Raw genomic sequence first — 21,423 nt, 5'->3', positions numbered from 1 at the left:
TTTTGGTGACGTTCCCTGCTTTGGAAAGGTCTTTTCTTTATAAAAGGTTCTTTTTTTTATAAAATATAGAGATATTTAGTCCATGAAAGTTGTTTGTGCAAGCATGATGCGCTATGTTTTTTAAGACGACTAATATAAAAGGGAATATGAACGTCGAGTTTGAATTTTGTAATTATGCATTTCATAATTTTTTTCAGAGATATAATATAATAATTTGTAATTCAAACTCGTGCATGAAAAATATTCGGGCGTTAGAAAAATAGAATTTAAAGTGTGCGATATGAAGAGGGCGAACAATTATGTACTTTGCGTGAAAGTTTGATTTTATGACAGAAAAATATTATATCCCTTCGTGCGCCCGAGGCGAATTTCATTAACATCACGCGCGTTATCAAAATACGATGTCCTGCTGTACGGCGTCTTTATTTCTTACGCGGATTTCAAAGAAATAATTCTCTATGCAAATATTGCAGCTCCGTGTTGAAATCGATCACGTGCAAACCATGATGACAGAGTGATCGATCTCTAAATTGTCGGATGTATCTCGTACATCTACACGCGCCATTAAACGCGCGCACGTCAGTACGACCACGACGTTCATTATCGAGATTAAATTTCGACGTTGATTTTTTCGTTTCGTTCTCGGCATGCGATATATTAACTTTGCCGCGTCATCTCGCAACTTATACAAATGAAGGATGAAAAATTAAGAATTAAAATCAAATAAAGAATAGTGCAAGGTCGATAAATAAGATAAAAATTACATACAGAGTTCTTCAGTCCAAATGCATATCTAATATATCTTCTCTTATCGTAAATTTTTCTAAGCTGGACATACGAGATTATCAGACCTATAATAAATAGTAATATATTAACAATTTTTTATATATTTTTTTTTAATTTTTAATATAAGAATATTCCGTTTTTTTTTTTTTTTTTTTTTTTTGCGTTCCATTTATTCTTCCTTACGTACGTCACTTAGTAAAGCAGCTATGTCAAAATTCAGGATTCACGACAGAGATTCCGAATTCAATTGCAGCGATGCGTAGGTGGAAGGACGACTTACTTGGACGCCTTTCGTTTAAGCGAGGCGGAAAATCGGGGGGCACCGCGACAGAAAAATAACTTCTAAATGAGGCGGGTGCGTCGACACCGGCGCGAATTTTCAGAATACTGCAATCGGCATGAATGGGGATTAATTGATGGCTCCCCCATCCCGATCGTCGTTCGTGTCTCTCGCCGGGAGATTTTACAAATTTTCATTACACGCGAGCCAGTCGGCACAGGCGATGAACGAATGGCGAACGAAAGCTTCGCGAAAAAGCGTTGAGGACGCGCAATCTCGATTACTCGCGCCCGAGGACGAGCACAGGACAAACTCATTTCGGCATAACAAATTATTCGGGAAAATGGCGGGAATTGTGCGAGAGCGACTAACAAGAAAATAATTTGGTGTCGCGCGTTTTACGCGACGTCCCAAATTGTACGGAGATTTTCGTGCGAACTCGACACGAAATTTATTCGCGGATTAATGAAGAAAATGTGTACTTTTAAATATGCATCTGAATTATAACGTCTAAATATTTAACGTCTGAAAATTCCGATAATTTATTCGTCTTCTCTCTAATTATAATAAAAACTCTATATTTTTTAAGCATTTATATTTAAACTTTGTCACATCATATTTTGATAATTTGATGCAATTTCGATAATTATATCTTTTCTGATTGCGAAAAAATTTTATAACATTGTGATAAAAAAACGATTAACACATTTTTAAAATTGAGAGAAATGTAAAATATAAATTTATACATTTATGTATATATGTATACGAAGTAATATTATATTCCATGTGAGGCTTGTATGTGTGCTTTAAATATTTACGAATTATTCGAAGTATAATTAATATTATAATAATATTATAATTACATATATAAAAGAAAATATTGGATCCGAAAGAAAAAAATTTAAAAAAATTTAAAAAGATTTTTTAAAAAAGCATTACTCATCTAAAATAACAGTGTCAAATATTTTGCCGTAAAATATTACTTATATATATTTCTATGAGCTTTTCAAAATAATACTTTTGTGAAGTGGCTTGTGAGAGAATTAAATAAAAAAAATTACAAGATGTTATTTAAGATAAAAAAATATTATTTAAGAACACAGTAAGTGAAAGTCAAATTTTAACTTGTTTAAAATTACAATGTTAAAAATTATGTGACACGAAATTAGTAAAACCTTGAGAAATCCTATTTTCTCGATGATACAGATACTCATTAAGAGTGTAACCTTTGATATCAGGATCTGGAGACGAACCAAAACATCGAGTTCATCGATATCCATGAATATTGATCAGCTATCGATTAGAACGCCTTTTTGCCTGACGCAAAGGATCGTCTATACGATCCGACGAAGAAAAAGTTCGACGAGGCGTAACGAGTCGTGGCGTATTTTTTACAAATCTTTTTATAGAGCCCGTTCAATATAAAACCGCGTTAATTGGATGAAAGTAAAGGCGAGAATAATGGATTGTATAATATAACGTATCGCGTTCATAATTCGCGAAACGCGCATGATACAAATCGCCAAGAGACACTTGACATGATTCAAGATGATAAAAAGAATTTCCCCCGACACGATGTTGAGATATAAATAGACTTAGCCGCGTAAAATGTTATCGTTTAGCTTTATTCATTTTGCGAGGATAGCACGAAGCGCTTGTATACATTGTTGTTGCGGTAATCTTTTTCCTTTCTTTGAAAGAACAAACGGATTTAGTCGTGTAAGGATTCAATTATATTCTTTGAAGACAAGGGAGAATTTCTTAAGGTAAAAGCGCGGTCGTGTAATTGCTTTCTTTGCGTATCGACTTCTGTGATTTTAGTCTCGAGTTCGCGGATAATTCTGAAAAGATCGCGTTAAGATTATCCCATTTTTATTATATGCAATTATTACGTTTATTCTATATACATATAATATATACACACACATACACATACACACACACGTGTATATATATACAGTTGCAACATTTAATTTTCCGGTGTCATAATTATCTCCGCATTGCGTTGCGCTTTTATGTTTTATTCATAAAGATACGATAATTGAAAATGTAATTCAGGAAAGAGATAACATCATTTTACGTCGCATCCCGGTTATTTTATAAAGTAAACTCGATAATCACCGTGATCGCAATCCGATATTTTTATTATAATCGATATAAAAAAATATATTTATTTCATAAAACACGTTATATGGCAAAAAGCTACATTCATTTGCATAATTGCATCGATAAACGATTCCTGCTTACGTTTAGTACAATATATGAGTGAAGATACTAAAAAACATGTTTTATATTATTAGTTATATAATTGCTTTTATTAGGGCGTTTCGATGAAAAATTATCTTGTTTTTTTTTGTTTTATTTACACGCATTATTTATCGCTTAAAGTTCACGTTTTAAAACGGTACTTATTCAACGCGACGATATAAAAATGATTGATGAGGGGAAAGTTTTTAAATTATCGAATGAGCCTGAAGAGCGAACCCTCTATATACTGATATCTTCTTCCATTTAAGATCGCAATAAAGAAACAAAAATGCGCCAGGCAAATGGCGCCATTCCAATCCTCGTACAACTACGTCGTTGTCGTTTCAGTATCTTCTTGGACGACCGGCGACTCTTAGGTTCATGAAGTGCCCGAAATACACTTTGCAGTTCTTACACATAGAAATATACATATGTACCCGTGAGTATGCGAGCGACGATATAAGACCGGACGATAAGGCGTTTCAGCAGAGCATTATCGCCGTCGTAACCGTTTTCGTAGGCTAACACACTACGACCTGTGTAAGTAATCTTCGCATACAATTGCTTCGCCGGCGAAATAGACAATAATGACGAGTACCCCATATAAGAAATGACGCATCTAACTAGTTGCATTATTCGCGATTTCCTCCTTATTTCGTGAAATTAATTAAAATTTTAAAATCCGATAAAATATATTCAGGAATCTCTCATTTTCTGATAATTATATTGAGTTTAAAAAAAAATCTTGATATATATAAAATATATCTTAATATGTGTATACGTAATTTTAAAATTTCTGCAATTTATGATCTTTGTACGATCGTATAATTTTTGTATTTTTTAAAATCTTGATTTAAAAGTGATGTTTTATATTTAAATATTAAAATATTATCTGGCATATAATAAAGATTTCATTAAATATTCTATCAAACAAATAATATTCTTTATTTATATCCAATTTTATTTTTGAAAGGAAATAAAACTCTCGAACGAGATTTGAACGTGTCGAAGCAATGATATTTACATACTGATAGGGAACAACCGAACGATAACGAGCGCGAAAATTGTTTCTGCCAACTAATACATGCATGTAGATGGTGTGTCCGCGCCGCGAGTAATTAATTTACGAACGCAAGATAAAAATAGTTTATTAAATGCCATCCTAAATGATTTGTCGCTGGCATTCGGCCCGAGAATTTCGGTTGATGCGGTTAACGCGATGAACTGAGCGAAATGTTGCAAGTCCTGCATTAAATTGCATGGCGTAGGCAAATTGAAACGGCTTATTTTATTTTAATCGCAGATTGAATTGTGTTAGGTATAATAATACATAGCGGTTTTTAATATGTTTCGCTATTGTAATCCGATACGCGAATTATACTAGTATACCATGTACTGATTAAGTTACACGCGAATCATGGCATGTCAAAAAATTGATTTTGCCACTTTGTTTTCCATAACTAGTTTCTGTATCGAATCCGGATATATTTCGCATAAATTCAAACACATACACTGGTTTTAAATCTATGAACTGTCATTATTATTTAATATTTAGAAGAATATCTAATTATCAGAATTTTAATATAATTTAATAATTTTTTTTTTTTTTTAATAAAATTGTTTTATTGTATTAATGATTATATCTATTTTTATATATATTATATCTATTTATATCTACTTTTTTTATACTTATTACAATTCGATCTGCGGTTAGAATAAGCCGCAATTCAATTTCAATTTGTTTACGACTAGCAATTTAATACAATTAAAATATATATTTTATTAAAAAATCATATATTTCCACAAATATATATATATAAATATAAAAACCCTATGTTCCGTAATATTGATATGTAATATAATGTGAGCTTTTGTTTTTCTGTTACAGAAGAGCTATCTTGACGAACCCTGATCTACTGGCGAGCACACCGTGGTACCGGTTACTTGAGAATGATTTTTGGGGAACACCGCTGACAGATCGCGGCTCGCATGGCAGTTATCGACCGTTTTGCGTGGCCACCTTTCGTCTGAATCATTCTCTTGGTGGCCTTGAACCCTGGGGCTATCATCTAGTGAATGTAGCGTTGCACGCTGCTTGCACTATTCTCGTGGTCAAGGTTGCTAGAAAGGTGAGTGCGACCACTCTTACTTTCTTTGAGATACAAATTTTGTATCAAAATAAACAATGAATTACGGCAGAAATAAAAAAAAATTTAGCTGAACGTTTGTGCGAAGAAAAAATTACATTGCGACAATCTCTTTCAAATAATGTACAAATTTTACTGCGAAAGAAGTTAATAGTGACACCTGTAGAGCGTACATCATATGGGACTTTTGATAATATCTGACGATATATATTTATATATGATATAATGACTGTCAGAAATATTATAAAATTTTAAGAGTCTGCCCGATGACATATTATCGTTAACTGTATTTTTCTACTGGAATAATAATCGACATATTAACAGATTAACATTAAAAGTCTGATATATATTTAGATAATAAATTTATCATTAAAAAAATTATTAATCAATTTTATTTATTTTTGTTTTTTATTCGTGTAAATTATTTTTATTATTTGCAATATCAGATTTATTTCTTCTTCCACAATTTACATCACATCAGTATTTCTCGAGACATTATTGTTCTAACTTGCGTGATTTTGTCGGAAACAATTAAGAGCACGATTTGCTTCACAGTAAAACGCACATTATAAATTCATCTAATTATTATTAATTAACTCTAGATATGTTTTATATTTGAAATAAAACCGCAGAGATCTTTATTATTTTATCTACCGGAACATATCTCCGGAAAATTGTCGATGGTGGAATTTAAATGAAGACGAAGATTTCGCTTAATTTTGGCACAAGCCTACTGCATGGTTTTACTTTTACGACGTCGCTTCGTTTTAGTTAACTTGGGATTTCTCTTATTTCGAAGGCGCCGTAAGGCGGTCATGAAAAGGAACTGTAATGGTGATTCGGCGTAACTGCACGCGAACATCTCGAATAGAACTTCCGGATACGTTGGAAGATCAAAAGAACCGCGACGAGGACCTATCATCCTAATGAGACTTTAATTTTACATCATCTCTTTTGGTCACCATGTTTAACTTTAAAGTGGCGCTTTGAGAAATCGCGAAAAATACAATTTAATTACATACATACTAGATTATGTAAAGTTTAATTATAACGGTACTACTTTAAATCAAATTTAATTATGTATACTAATAAAATATAATTTTATAAGTATTAAAATATATATATCGAATTTAATTACATTTTTACTAAATTATAAAAATTGATGATAACATATATATTATTAAATTACATGACAATTAATTAAACATGCAACTTTCATTAAATTTAAAATGAATTAAAAATAAATTACAACAACTAGAGTACCAAAGTAAATAGTATCGGCAAGTCTTGAAATGAGATAAAAAGAAAAAGAATTTCAATCGGTATAGCAAAATCACGCTAGAGAAACGAAGCTACTAGAAATGGAAAGATTCCATTAGAAGTCTACATGTAAATACTTAGCGCATTCTTGGGATCGTGAAAATAAGCAGTAATATCAAAGTTGCATACCATTTTATAAGTTCATTAGCAACTCAAATCGTTTTAGCGCGTTATTATGAGCGCGCAAGAATATGAAGACCCGCGTTAATTTAATACACACAGCACTTTGCTGAGTAATGAAACTGTCACACTAATTAACTGAGTCTAAGTGTATTAATGAAGGTACTTCTCGTACTTCGAGAGTTGAGTTATATGCATGTTATTCATATCTCCCGTATGACATTCCCTCGTCATGTTTCTCCTCGTTTTCGATTCCGTAAAATTTTTTTTCCGAGCCATTTCGTCACCATCGATTTTCCACCGGCTTGTGAGAAAAAAATATACGATATTTATACAATTTCTCTGCTCGAAATTCCGTCCATCTCGTCGTATCTTTTATCCTCTTATCGCAAACGTGCATCGGAATCGTATAATTTTCGAATACTGCAGTCAAAATGATCATCATGGATGATTACCAAGCGTCGCGTACAAAACTACGAATTGTGCTCTTCTAAATTTTCACATACTTAACGTTCCTTTTATATTTTCATCCGCTTTTACTTTATCCACCTCTCGAAAACTTCATGTTTTTTTTTTAATACTAACAATGAGGATATGATTGTATCTTTGTTATATAGATTTTGGTTAGCATTGATATTATATATTTCAATTATATCAATTTATATTAATATCTTGACTCGAAAGCTTCAAAGAAATCCACATGTTATAAAAAAGCAAAAAATTGTAAAATTTTTAATATTCTGATAAGATTGTGAATTAAAATTATTACTCCCCGTTTGTTCGACAGAGAATTAGATTGAAATTCAAGTCAAGCGATCCTTGTAACTGAGTATAGGTAATTAACGGTTAAGTTAATTAACTCCACTCTCGTCGCTTGAAGGATTGCCTCGCGAAACGTTTACATGTGTACCTTACGAGATACCCGCAATTACACTTTGCTCAGGTCCTGCCAGGAAGGAGCAATCTCGCGCACGCCATCACGGGTTTCCTGTTTGCGGTCCATCCCATTCACAGCGAGGCTGTGGCCGGTATAGTCGGACGTGCCGACCTTCTTGCTTGCTTCCTGACCTTGACATCTTTCCTGACGTACTCGGCCCATTGTAATCGCACGAGATCGCCATTTCCTCTGCTGTTGGCCTTGGTATCATCGACGCTGGCTACGCTCGCCAAAGAGACTGGTATATCGTCTCTGGCTCTCTGTCTTCTGTGGGAGCTCTGTCGCGGCGAGCCAAGTCGAAAGGTAAGTGATTAATAATTTTATTACCGACATCAAGCGTTTTTGATCATTATACGATTCAAAACTGCTTGATTTGCAGCAGCTAAATCAAAAGGAATATTTTTCGATTTATTTAAGATTCATTTTAAATATGAAATTGTCTTTGAAAAAATCTTTCCAGATTATAATTTATACACTTTTGTCATTTTTGTTCTGAAATCTTTGAGCGTTAAATGGATTTGTTTTGAATTAATTGATACAGTCATAAACGTTTTATTATATAAGTATAAAAAAATAGTAGTATATTAAAACAAATATACCAGGAGGATTTGCATCATTATATTCTTATTCCTCAGGATGGTAACATACATATCCGAAGTTAAGTTCGGTAAATCCGAATGTGAGAATATAGTCGGATTATGTAAATATTTGAATTGCTAAATATATAATTTTATTTTTTCAAAATAAATGTTGACATTGAATATTTAAGTAAGCGCGTTTAAACGCTGCAAACTAGTACAGTGTAAAAGTATCGTGAATCGCACGAAACTAGAACTGAACGTGATCTTCATAATAAGATTATTGAGTAGGATTTTCCAAGCCGATATCAGTTTGAGGACGTGTCGCACGATTTGCGTTCCATGATTGTTACGCGCGAGAGCGTCGCGCCGTCGTTTACTCGCGCGTCTTGTCTCGCATTTCGCGGAGCGTGAAAGTTTCGACAGGGAAACAAGGTGGAAGACAGACAGAGCCCCGTGTGCTCACGTACGGATTCGGAGAAGCGTGTAACCGATAACGCAGTGCCGTTGCAAGGCACTGCATCCTGCCTTACATTCTGGCGAAGACAGCAAGCTGATGCACACACGGCAAGTCGCCCATCTTCAGGGAGCCTCCACCTTCGGGCGCCTACTGTCGTCACTTATCCTACCTCCCTCTTTCCTCTCGCTTCCTCCTCCTTTTCTCGCGATCCCCGAAATCCCCGTTCTCCTTCGCGCACGTTGCATCCGGATGCACCGGACGCCTCGCGTGATGCATGACGTACGCCCGTCTCTCCCCCGTTTACCGACGACGGTGGATTGGAGGGGTGCCAAGAGGATCGTTCGCATCTTCCGACGCCTCTCTGAACGCCATGAGGCTTCTACACGTCCTCCCTTTTTTCATTTCATTCCCTCTTTTCTCATCTTCGTATATTTCTCTTCTTATTATATTTCCGTCTTTTCCTCGCGTCCGCCGTCTGCTGCATCCTTCTGCGGCTTTCACTCCTTTCTCGTTCAATTCGAAGTACCCACTGTGCAAACCGTTTGCACCGTTTCCCACCAGGATAGCCTGCAGTCGAATGCGATGCGCTTCGGTGGCGAATTAAGGATTAAATTCTAGGAGGAAACTCGAAGCGTAAAAGATAATTTTTTGTGAAGCTTAAAATTTTTAATTAAGATATCTTAACGCGAAATAACATTTGTATTAAATTTTTTTACATTTATATACGTATATATATATATATATAATGATTATGAAATAATTATTTTTTTTATTAAATAAAAAGTTTAATAATTGATAAAATTTTAAAAAAAGGAAGCATTGAGATGTTTTTTCATACGAATCACAAAGTCTAAAACGAAAACGTCTCGCCATTTCAAAGCGGAAATGTCACCGCTGGTAGCAATACTTTTTCGTTTTCTACTCGCTTTGTTCGGTCGCGCGGAAATATGCGTGGATCGATGGAAACTGCAGCGAAGCCGGGAGACAAACGAGACGTGACGTTCCGCAGATGAGAACTAGAGCTGGGATGGACGCGAGAAGGGCGGCGAGCGGAAATTTATTAAGTTACGATCGAGCTGTCCGGAACGATCGCGAAGTAATAGGAAAAAATCTGATTTTCAGATTATCGATTTGATGGGAGTATCGAATAGGCGGCTGGATATCTCTTCTTGAAATATCACCGCGATGTTTTAAATCCGGCTCTATGACGTTTGTTTCGTTTTGGATGCTTCGTTGGACATTTTATCGGAGATAAAACGATATCGCCACGAAGCGCAGAAAAGCCACGATAAGTGGTGGAATTACGATAATTATAGCTCACCCTCGATAATCCTCAGTATATTCGTAGCTAATTCCGGTATATCCAGTAGATCCAAGAACGCATCCGGATTTTCGAGACGTTGGGACTGCTCATATTTGAATTCATATAATAATATTGTTAAAAAATAAAAATTTTGATAGCGACATTATATTGTACAACGAGTAAAGTTTTCAATATTAAATTGTGGGGAAAAAAGATTTATTTCCATTCGAAACTGGATGTAGCAATCGATTATGTCAAATAATAGAAGATTTGTCATCTGTCCGGGAAATTTTTCGGTGTCGGATTGATCTTTCAGGACAATAGTCGACGAGTAAATTAACATTAATCGCATGTTGTTACACGGACTTTGCGAAACATACAGAGCGCCTTATTGTACGTAATACGGATAATTGTCGCTGTCACAGGAAGTCTTTATAGCAAAAGTTTCGTTCAGGAATTAGCGGTTACGGAACCGCCGGCGCGCCGCCGCCCGGATGCAGCCGCTCGCATCGCCCGGAAAATTACATCTTACGGTTGTAACGAACTTGGCGGAAGTTTGTACGAAGCGCGACGTATCGTTCGTTTATTAAGGCGAGTTTTAAACTATTCACGGCCATGCCTTGACAAATCTTCTCGTGTATAATATCTCCTTCCCTTTGCGATGTTTGAACTCACGGCGCGCCTAAGAAACTTTGAAATAATATGAAATTGGAATGGTAAGGAGGGGTGAGAGCGGGGGAAAAATGGTAGAATAAGAGGGCAAGGGTAATGCGAAGTAATAAGGCGTATACCGGAAGCAACGTGCGGTAAAACGCGCCCGCGACACCGTCCTTAGACACAACGACGTGGCATTCAATTTCGCGTCTAACTTTTTTAACGAACTTTGCGGCGCACTTTGTGCCAGTTCTCATTCCAGTCGTCGGAGATACGAGACGAATGTCTCGGCACTCGGCGAAAGAGGCGTAATCGTGCTTAACGTGAATTATAAATTCACCGCAAACTATTATTTCAGCCTGATCCGACTGTCTGTGTAACTTTCGAATCGCGTTTTCAACCATGATTATCGCGCAGAGAGATTCCATTAAGATTCTTCGCGAATTTTGCACAATTCAATCTAATTTAATAAAAAAATGTTTTTTCTATGCCTTATTATATTTTTCACCTTATAAAAGAGGATTTGTAATTATTTTTTATAGACATACGTTATAAAAAGTGTCGGATGAAAGTATCAATCATAATATAAATTTTTTTTTCTGTCAAAAATTATTTAATTAATTTTTTCTCTCTATTAACTAAAACTTTAGAAAATTTATAATAATATTTATCTCGTATTATATTAACGAAAATAGCAATACTTAAATAATTAAACTGATTTGTTATTTTCGCTTTATAAATTCGCTCAAGGACTGTTATAATGAGGATTGCTCGCGCAACGTAAAATCCTGCACTGCCATTGTTCAATAACATTTTGCTTGTCCATCGCGAGCGATGAAGAACGCAACAAAGCAACTGTTATTCCTTCAGGTTTCGTCAACATGAGTATTGTATAGCGAAACGCGTCTTGTTCGCCGATTCGTCGGACAAACGATTTTCTCCTTTCCATCCGATCGAAACCACCTTCCGGTCGGATGCGATGCCGCGTTCGCCGAAGCAAACATCGTCTCGACGACTGTGAAAGCTTTCGTACTTCCAATTCGCTTCTTTTTTCTTTATGTTTATTCATGGAAAAAAAAAGGAGAGCGCAAGCGCGCTGTAGCAATAGCGGGAACAACGTATACCCGATGAACTGACAACAAAAATAGCCGTCGCGTTATTACGGTATCATATTTCCCGAGATACCCCTCGTAATGCGTTTCTACGGTACTTTTATTATTTCTGTACACACCTGCGAGCAACACATGTATCTTGCGCGCGCACATGTGTCGCAACATAATGTATGTGTGCACATACGTGCTATCCTTAACTAGATTATTTTAAATCTACAACATATCGTTCTCTTTATATCACGGTAAAAAAATAATATGTTGTGAATAAAATTTATAATCCATCGATTGAGCAATTGATTCTCATCTGACACATATATATATATATATCTTGATTAAGATCTGTTATATATAACTGTCAAAAGGGCAATTTAATCTTTCGATTTTAGCTGCTGTAAATCCTCTAAAAGAATTAAATGTTAAAGTTTCTTCGTAATGCATGACAGTGCTATATTCCTCCTAATTTAACTTAATCTATATGCGCGACGTACGGTTGTGCAACCTCCAAGCATGGCGATCATCATCCGATGGAGCGTCGGAACTACATAGAGGAATGACATATCTGTCAATCGTTGAATTTCAGGTCAATTGCGGATTCACTCGGGGCCGCAGCGTCGGCATTCTGTCGGGCGGTCTGGCACTGCTCGCACTGGGTCGGCTCAGGCTCGTAGGCAACAGGCCCGAATTCGCGAGCGCGGACAATCCGGCGGCGAGGCATCCGTCGCGGCTGACACGCGGCCTGACGTTCCTGTATCTGCCGGCGGCCAGCGCGAGGATGTTGCTGTGCCCGAGCACGTTGAGCTTCGACTGGTCGATGGACGCCGTGCCGCGCATAACGAGCCTGTTGGATCCGCGTAATCTAGAATCGGTGTGCCTGTACGGCGCCCTGATCGGTGCCGCTTTCTGGGCTGTCAGGGGTCTGCGACGACGTCGGCGTAACTCGTGGACGGTGGGTCAGCAGGCGTATTCGACGCGCGCGGCTACGTCGTCCAGGTGTCCCGTGTGCGCCGGTAGACGCACCGGCGGCTGTCATACTGACGGCTGCAGGGCGGCCAACAACAATAACAACAGTCCGCTCGGCGATTGTCATTGTGCCAAGAGACCGAGCAGTAATTGCGGCGTCAACGTTGGTGGCCGACAAACGGCGGCCACCGCCGTCGCCGTCTCCCTGGGCTTCCTCGTGCTCCCCTTCCTGCCGGCGAGCAATCTATTCTTCTACGTGGGCTTCGTCATAGCCGAGAGGATACTGTACCTGCCCAGCGTGGGCGCCTGTCTGGTCGTCGGCGCCGCGGTGTCCGGATGCTATCGAATAGCGAGAAGAAACGGGTCCAAAACGCGCGGCAGGGCGGTGCTGCTGGCGACGGCGATCCTCATCGGCGTGATGTCGGCGAAGACGCTCGTGAGAAACGCTGATTGGAGAGATGAGGAGAGCTTATACAGATCCGCGTTGCACGTCAATCCGCCGAAAGGTAAGCGATTGATTAATATTAACCGGATATTTAAAAAAAAAAAACGTAAAGGAGGCACGATTAAATTCATAAATGTCGAAGAAAGCACGGGTTTTTTCTGTTTTTCTTGTTTAATCTAATTTTCTATATATCTTGGAAAGATCTTAATATATCGCAAGATTTAGAATGGAAAAAGTTATATATAGACTATGTTACTAAAAGTTATTAAAAGTTTGTGAGAAAAATTTTTAAGCTTGTAGCGTTCGTGCACAGCGTAGAATTTTAGGTTCAGAAATTAGATGAAAGCTTTTGAGAGGTCGACAATATTTTATATAGATACATACAATATTAATAATTTAGCGCAGAAAGAAAGAATTAACATGAAATAAAATATGATAAATGAGGAGAAAGAAAGATGATCGATAAGACAGAAGAGATATGGGAATGTGACTAATTTCTTATCAAGTGAAAAAAGTTACTTAAAAAAAAAACTCGAACGCTTTTCACTGAATAATATATTTTTTTCAACGACTATATGCAATCTCACGCATGAGGTGGATTCGGTATCTCGCAAAGTGTCATCGTCACCGATGACATTTTTATCAGCTGCGTCCGTTCCATCGTCGATCACAAGTTCTTAAATGCATGCAGTATTTATGAGAATGTATACCTCTCTCTTTATACGCGAGGGGCGTAAAAAGGAAGAAGAACAACCGATATGTCCGCCGTGCGTTACCACCTATTCGCCGGGCGGATTAAAGACATAAAGATAATAGAAACGCTGCGCGCGCGTTAATAATAAAAAGCCATTGCGCGTTGATCGAGGTCCGATAGGTGCGTCGCCGCGACGAAATATACGGCCACGCAAAAATGAAATTTCCCCTGCCAGTTGATAGGACCGACGGATATCACACGCCGCCTGTTTCCTCGTTATAACGGCGGGGCCATTGTGCCACCGGCGCGTGTGTGTATTTCTGTGTGACACTATCCCGTTTGTTCATCTTGCACCTCGACACAGGCAACTATGCGCCTACCGTGTTCATAAAATCGCTGAGAAGATGAATACATGGCATGCAACGAAGGCCCCGTCTGACCCTACTCTGACTGTTTCTACTACATCGTGTTTCTCTTCTTCTCCTATCCTCGGATGACTCTCTCTTTAACTTCTCGGGTCTTGTGTATTCTAATGACAATGAACGTATATTTTAACTCGCGGTTATATCTATATATGCAAGAAATTTTAGAATTTATTTATGATGGTAAGATTAAAAGAAAATTTTGATGGAAGCTTTTCTTTAAGTGATTTTATAAAATTATATTGTTCACATGAGACATATGTATGTAGAAAATGAAATATTTATAGCAATATAAATATATCGAAATTTTTACTACATATATAGATTTTATAGAAAGAAATTTAATGTTTTTTGTCTTAAAATAAAAATTGCAAAAATATATAATGCGATTTTAATTTTCAATATTGATTAACTACATAAATACTGAAACAATTTTAGATTCTTTCATATGATTGCTTATTGCACTGAAAAAATTATCAGTTCTCTTTCTTTCTCGTTTCCTTGCTCTTTCTACATATTTTTCATATTTTTAATCTATCTGACAGAAACGTCTTATAAGCATACGCCAGTATGCATGCACGCGCGTTAAAAGCATATGCGAGTTTCTCGTTTCTCCTCATCTGTCGGAAGGGAATTCTCTCTTTAATGCGTCCTTCTAATCCGTCTGTACCCTTTTTCACCTTTTATCCACTTTCATACGGCACTTATCCTCCACGGTATACCTTTTCGTAATTATTTTAGCTTACAACCCCGCGTAACTGCTCCAACTGGCTTTCCTTTCGCTGGCAAGAATTTTTCTTTTGTTTCTATATAAAGCATTTTAGCAGTATATTATCAGAAGCGAGTTTATTATCAGAAACGTAGCGAATTTCTGTCGTATATTAATATTTCTCTCTGCTACGATTATTGTCGATTACATACTCAGTTTATTGAAGGTGATGTTTGTGACATTTTTCTATCATGTTTATATTAAGAATTTATCTTAGAATCGCGAAGGAATACTTATTTCTATTTTTAAGGATAGATTGACAAAGGAAAGACAGATGAATATTTGGTTTTTAAACTCGATACATATGGAGCATCGACGATATAAGTTATTCGATTCTTCCTTTACATAGGTTTTCTCTTGAAACGCCATCCGTCTTTGCCACTTTTTACACTTTATCCGCTCCATTTACTTTCATGATAATCTAACGATTGATTGCACGATTTAATCTACCGGACAGTAGTTCGTATTAATTGCGCCGCACATCAGCACTGCGCATCTGTTCCACATCATCGATCGCATTACATTATTTTAAGATTATCTTACCCTAACTTTTATATTATTTATGCACGTTTGTTCGATCAATGGAGGATTTTAAAGTCAAACTTTGCGCTGTCAGCTTTTATCCTATTCAGTCTAATGTTTAAGTGAAATGTTTGAATAGAAGTCTAGACTATACTAATCATTAGAATTATTTATAATAACTGTAATGTATATATATATATATATATAGAAATAATAGATTTCTCTCGTTAGAATTTTAAAGAAGAAAATTCTGATATAAAAAAGAAATCTGTCAAGCGTGTTTATCAAGCTTTGATCCAAAAAGCTTACACTCTTCTCTCTCTCTCTCTCTCTCTCTTTTTCCCTTTTTCTTATCCGCACATACCCGCGTTTTTTAAAATAACAGCTCCCGCCTTATTTCTCCGCGCCCGGTATTTGCCAGGCGCTTTCGCGAGAGAGCACAATAATCTCGCCCTTTCTCCCAGAATGCTTTCCATTTCCGAACACACATCCAATCTCCCGTTATCCATTTTTTTAAATATCCTCGCAAAGAGAGGAACGGAGAGGAAGGAGAAACGCCGAGCGAGGAAAAGCGGATAGAAGCGATGCGGTGGAAGCGAGTTAGCGGTCACGCGAGCTGACGCCGACACGACGCCGACGCGCTACTACCGGCGCCAACGGCGACGTCACAACGCGTTTTAATTGCGCCGACAGAAATCGCGTGTTACCGTGTTAACAGGCTGCTCCGCTACGAGAAATAAATTTACATTTTGTTGGTTCAGGTCGCGCGCGCTTATTCGTCGGACATATCCGTGTGCCTTTCCCGCACGACCCTTCGCATCCTTCCTGTTCAACAACCGGCACTCGGTAGCTGTTGCACGTATCGTCCCCTTTCCTCCATCGAGCTTACGGAGTCACTCTCACCATCGGGTTGACGTCCACTCGTTGATTTAACGCGCGTATAGCGGCATCGGCGCACGCTTTAGCATCGTTTTCCTCAGCTAACTGCGATTTCCACTGATCGCGTGGCGCGATATGTCAATCACGATTAGGCGCATTCGCGAAACCATGTCAATGAAAGAGATTAAAAGAGAGATATTTGGACATTTCTGTCAATCTATTCCAATCAATATTTTCAAGAAAATATTTCTGGAAATGTATTTACGATTTAAAACAATCGCGCGAAACGAGAGAAAAGTATATAGATTAATTATTAAAAATAGTACATTTTAAAAAAAAATTATACAATAAATTGCTCTATTAATGATATGTGCTCAATGCGTTCGTTATGTAGATAATTCTGATTTAAAATGATTTTACTTTATGCACTTTGGATTTATCAGAATTAGTATCACTCAAGTAGGTCGAATTATTATGTGCAAACTGCACCTCAAATATCCCGTAATAGCACTGAAAGTGGAATAACGACGAAAATATTAGCCTTTATATCTGGAAAGTGATGTATATAAAGCGCGGTGTGCGTGCGCGCAGCATGTAACTATGTTCCCGGGGCACTTCCTACTGATCATTTAACGAGTTGAATATTCAACTACAAGCCGTGTACTAGAGCGAGCACGTAAGCAGAGAAATGATGGGCGGGCGTATCTTGATCGTGATAATTCTCAAGTAATTGCCGCTAGGATAATAATTAACGCTGAAAACATAAGACGTATTTCGCACCTGTATATCGTGCCATCCGTTAATAATTACCTTTGATACTCGCCAGCATTATTTTTTATATAAATTATATATAATTTTACAATCATTTTTTTTATTGCTCTATCCTTCAAACTTCTTCAAACTTATCGATATGTTTATATTCATTTATTATACGATTGTACCTATAGATCATATTGATTCGAAATCTTTTATAATATTCGATTAAAAATGAAGTTAAATATTTAGTGAAATATTTTTTTTTTTTTTTTGGCTGTTTCTAGCTTATGGTAATTTGGGGAGCATTCTCAGCGAACAGGGTCGAATAGCCGAAGCGGAGGAAGCGTTCGTCCAAGCTCTTCGCTATCGACCAAATATGGCAGACGTGCACTACAACCTGTAAGTAATATTACATTCTAATTCTCTCATTTATATTTTTTATAAAAGGACATTTGTGACATGTCAAACATGTACCTGACAAATACGAGAATAACAAATTAAAAGTAAAATAACGCGTTGGATATTTCGAGCTTTGAATGATTTTTTAAAGCTCCTAAAAAAAATTCTTACTAGAGGGAAAACATATTTTTATGTAAAATATCTCTCTATGTAAAATATACCTTTAAGATATCGTTAAATATTTCTAAGGATGAAGGTCTACGAGATCTTTAATAATAATTAAATAACTCAAAATTAAAGTAATTATTTTTAACATATAGATTTGCCGCTTTTCTTTAGGGTTTTAAAACCTTTGTTAAAAATCTCTCTCTTTTTTGTAAACAGCAGTAATCGTTTGATTTTGGCCCACTATCAATGAATACGTGCGAATACTGGTAAGAAGATTACCAGGCAATCCCCATATTTGATCTACTAATTTTTCCCCGATTTTTTCTATCTATCGTGATACGGAATATATTTGTTCGCTCGTTTGGAAAAGGGGAAACCCAACGAGACCCTCTGTTTACTACTGCAACCATATCGAGGAATGGCCACGAGCTTCTTAAGTATGTAATATCGGTCTATATTTCTCTTCCAATCTTTTTCCACGACGCATCAACGACTTCGTATAGAGCTTACCGAGCACAGTTCCGAGAGAGATTGAAAATCCCTTGGGTCCTTCGATCGGCGCTCATCATCTTTCGACGCTTTATCTACTAAAGGTGAGAAAGGACACGGCAGCCTGTCAAGCCATTGAGTCGATAAGCCTGTCTATCCTGAGCATCCCTCTGCGCGCTTCTGATAAGCACGTACTACGCGCCACGTACTTGCCCCATTATGTATCTACTATAGACATCTTAGTACGGTCCTCCTGCCGATTGAATCGAACGATCGATAAAAGATGGTGTATTAATCGATAGCAAAATTAGTGGTCAGAGGTGAAATAATTTTAGAGCACGGAATAATTTCGAAGTAATTATTATATCTTGATATATGTGTGAACATCGCTTTTAGTTTATTGAAATTATATAAAAATTTCTTCAGATTATTCAGTGCGAGAAACAGTATAGAGAGAGTCAAGTTAACGCTATCGATAATGAAATAATTTTAAAACAGAATAAATATAATATAAAATAACGTCCATTTAAACGCGATGAGAGTGCTTTTGAGATACATTTAAAATTAAAACAGTATGTTATAAATATTTGATGTAATAAATGTAAAATAAATCTGAAATGGATCTAATGTGAAAAGATTTTAAACGTGCTTAATATAAAAAGGTGCGCATAAAGATAATAAAACGAGATAAACGGAATTAGGTCAGTGTATGGAGCAGAAAATTCCGTATACATTATTTATTCAAATAAATCTGTCAGTGTCAGTGTTGTGGATATAAAGAAAAATCTTTTTTTTTTGAAAAAAAGTAATTTAAAATTCTAGTAGTACTGGTATTACGTTCGCGGCTATTCTTACTTACGACTATTCTTAAAGCATCACATAAGTCTTTCTTGAAATAGTGATTTAATTTCAGCAGTGAATCTTATGTGACATGTGATATCCTATCTTTTTTACTTTTATTTTTGCTATATGATTCATGAATATATATATTATATTGAACTTTGATAAAAATATTTGAGACGATTTGCTCTCTCTCTCTCTCTCTCTCTCTCTCTCTCTCTCTCTCTCTCTCTCTCTCTCTCTCTCTCTCTCTCTCTCTCTCTCTCTCTCTCTCTCTCTGATAATACTTGTATTATTTTACAATTATTTATTATAATTTTAACTGGGACAAGTTAAAAATATTTATGAAACATATCTGCGTGTATGTGAAATCGTATTTACTTCGTTAAATAATTACTATACACACGACTTCAACATGCTGAACCAGCACACACTGACGCTACAAGCGGTTACAAGCAAATTCCGGTGAAACCGCTCGTCCGTTCAGATAAGCCACACCCGACGTTTGTCCCTTTTCGTGGCACTGACGATAATACCTCCAGGATCAATTTTTAGAGTGAAATGAAGCGCGATAATACGTCATATTATCGATCTGCGATTAGATATTGAAAATCAAGTCGGTGATTATAAAATATTGTTGTAATTCGATGAGGATTTGTAGAAAACATTTTACTATATTTTCGAAAGAAAAATTACAATCTTAAATATGTCCTTCGTTACTTGAATGTTTTCTCTCTGTTCTATTCATGATCGAGCTACAAAAAGAATGACGAGTCGCTTGATCACTTTTCGATTATTATCCTTCCTGATGATGTACGGTGCGCAATTATCATCCGACATACGTTATCGATACGAATCAATAGCCCGGGAAATTTCCGTTTACGTCTCTCCGTCATCATCCTCGGAAGAAAAAGACGGTTAATAAGAAAGCGACGTATATCGCTCTCGTGCTCTTCGCGTTTTCCCCTCCGGTCGTTTTACTTTCTTCCGCGGAAATTTACGAGCAGATCAGATATATCGCAGGATATTACAACCTGGATGCTATAAAGGAAATATAAAGTCCACTTCGTGCTTCATGATTTTCTCTGATATATTAAATCTTCTCTCTTTTACTTATATTGTTCTTTATATATAATATATATTATATACATTGCCCTACATCTCTTCGAATTGTAGTTTGATTTTTCCGTTACTCTCGCGTATCGAAGAAAACTTTTCGACCGACCGGATAAACCGCACTTTCTTCAACGTCGATCTCAGTTCCGGCGATAGATCGATTTTCGCGACATGCTCGACATCGACGAGCGCGCTTGTTCACGTCATGGCAACGAGATAGCGACGGGCGATTTTGCGCCTACCGTGCGTCTCTCCTTTACCTAGGTCAACTTCTAAGAAGACTGATGACAGACCTTCCCCTCTCTCACCCCTTCATCCCGAGTAGCGACGACGGATGTTGATTTATTAAAACCCCGGCGTGATCGTAAGTCATCCATCAGCGGCTGCCGGTGAATGGAAAATTGATTAGTCATCGCCGCGTGTTAGGGAAACCATGAGGGAGCAAAAAAACTCTCCCCGAGCAGGTATCCGAAGAATACATTGTAATTATGTATTACTCTGTTACTCTTGTCGGTAGATGGTACTTAATTAGCCATCTCTCTCCTCTCGATACCCCATTGTTATCACAACGTGGCGGTTTGATGATGCGCGCGAAAAACTGGACTAAAAAAACTGAGTCTGCACGGAGCAGCGGGCAAATAAGATGAGGATAATTAGTAATTGTAGTGAAAAGCCATGATTTCTCTCAATCTTGTGCGAATATGAAACGCCATTTATCTACTGATACTTTTTACTGCGACACAAGTAAATTGTTTTTCTTATTAGGCGCGTCATAAAGTGAACGAGGTAAACGTTTAATGCGGATGGTATTAAGTAGTACAAAAACTAGTCGCAGAAATTAAATTAAACTATCTAAGTTCTGCAGTCATCGTTAGCAATAATTACGATAATAATTCCATATAGCAATCATCTAAGATGCTCTCTGCCGCTAAAATGGCTAACCAAATTAGCTCACTTTGCTGCGAAACGGGAAGTTGATTCCCGGCGGTCGTTCAGCGGAAAATGGAATCGGTTGATTCG

General features: G+C 37.0%; 1 protein-coding gene across 2 annotated transcripts in view; it reads left to right on the top strand.

The window, feature by feature from the left end:
* Positions 1 to 21,423, top strand: part of Tmtc2 (Transmembrane O-mannosyltransferase targeting cadherins 2) — a 202,017-nt gene that overhangs the window by 109,124 nt on the left and 71,470 nt on the right. For both annotated transcript variants that reach the window (XM_070303804.1, XM_070303805.1), the window contains exons 2-5: positions 5,202 to 5,442; positions 7,844 to 8,140; positions 12,525 to 13,410; positions 17,676 to 17,790. In XM_070303804.1, coding sequence (XP_070159905.1) covers positions 5,202 to 5,442; positions 7,844 to 8,140; positions 12,525 to 13,410; positions 17,676 to 17,790 — 1,539 coding nt within the window. The remainder of the gene's footprint in view (positions 1 to 5,201; positions 5,443 to 7,843; positions 8,141 to 12,524; positions 13,411 to 17,675; positions 17,791 to 21,423) is intronic.

This window comes from Polyergus mexicanus, unplaced genomic scaffold (genome assembly GCF_030449975.1).
Source record: "Polyergus mexicanus isolate NDT 795.1 unplaced genomic scaffold, iyPolMexi1.0 SCAF_11, whole genome shotgun sequence".
NCBI lineage: Eukaryota > Metazoa > Arthropoda > Insecta > Hymenoptera > Formicidae > Polyergus > Polyergus mexicanus.
This window is presented reverse-complemented; position numbering and strand designations above follow the sequence as displayed.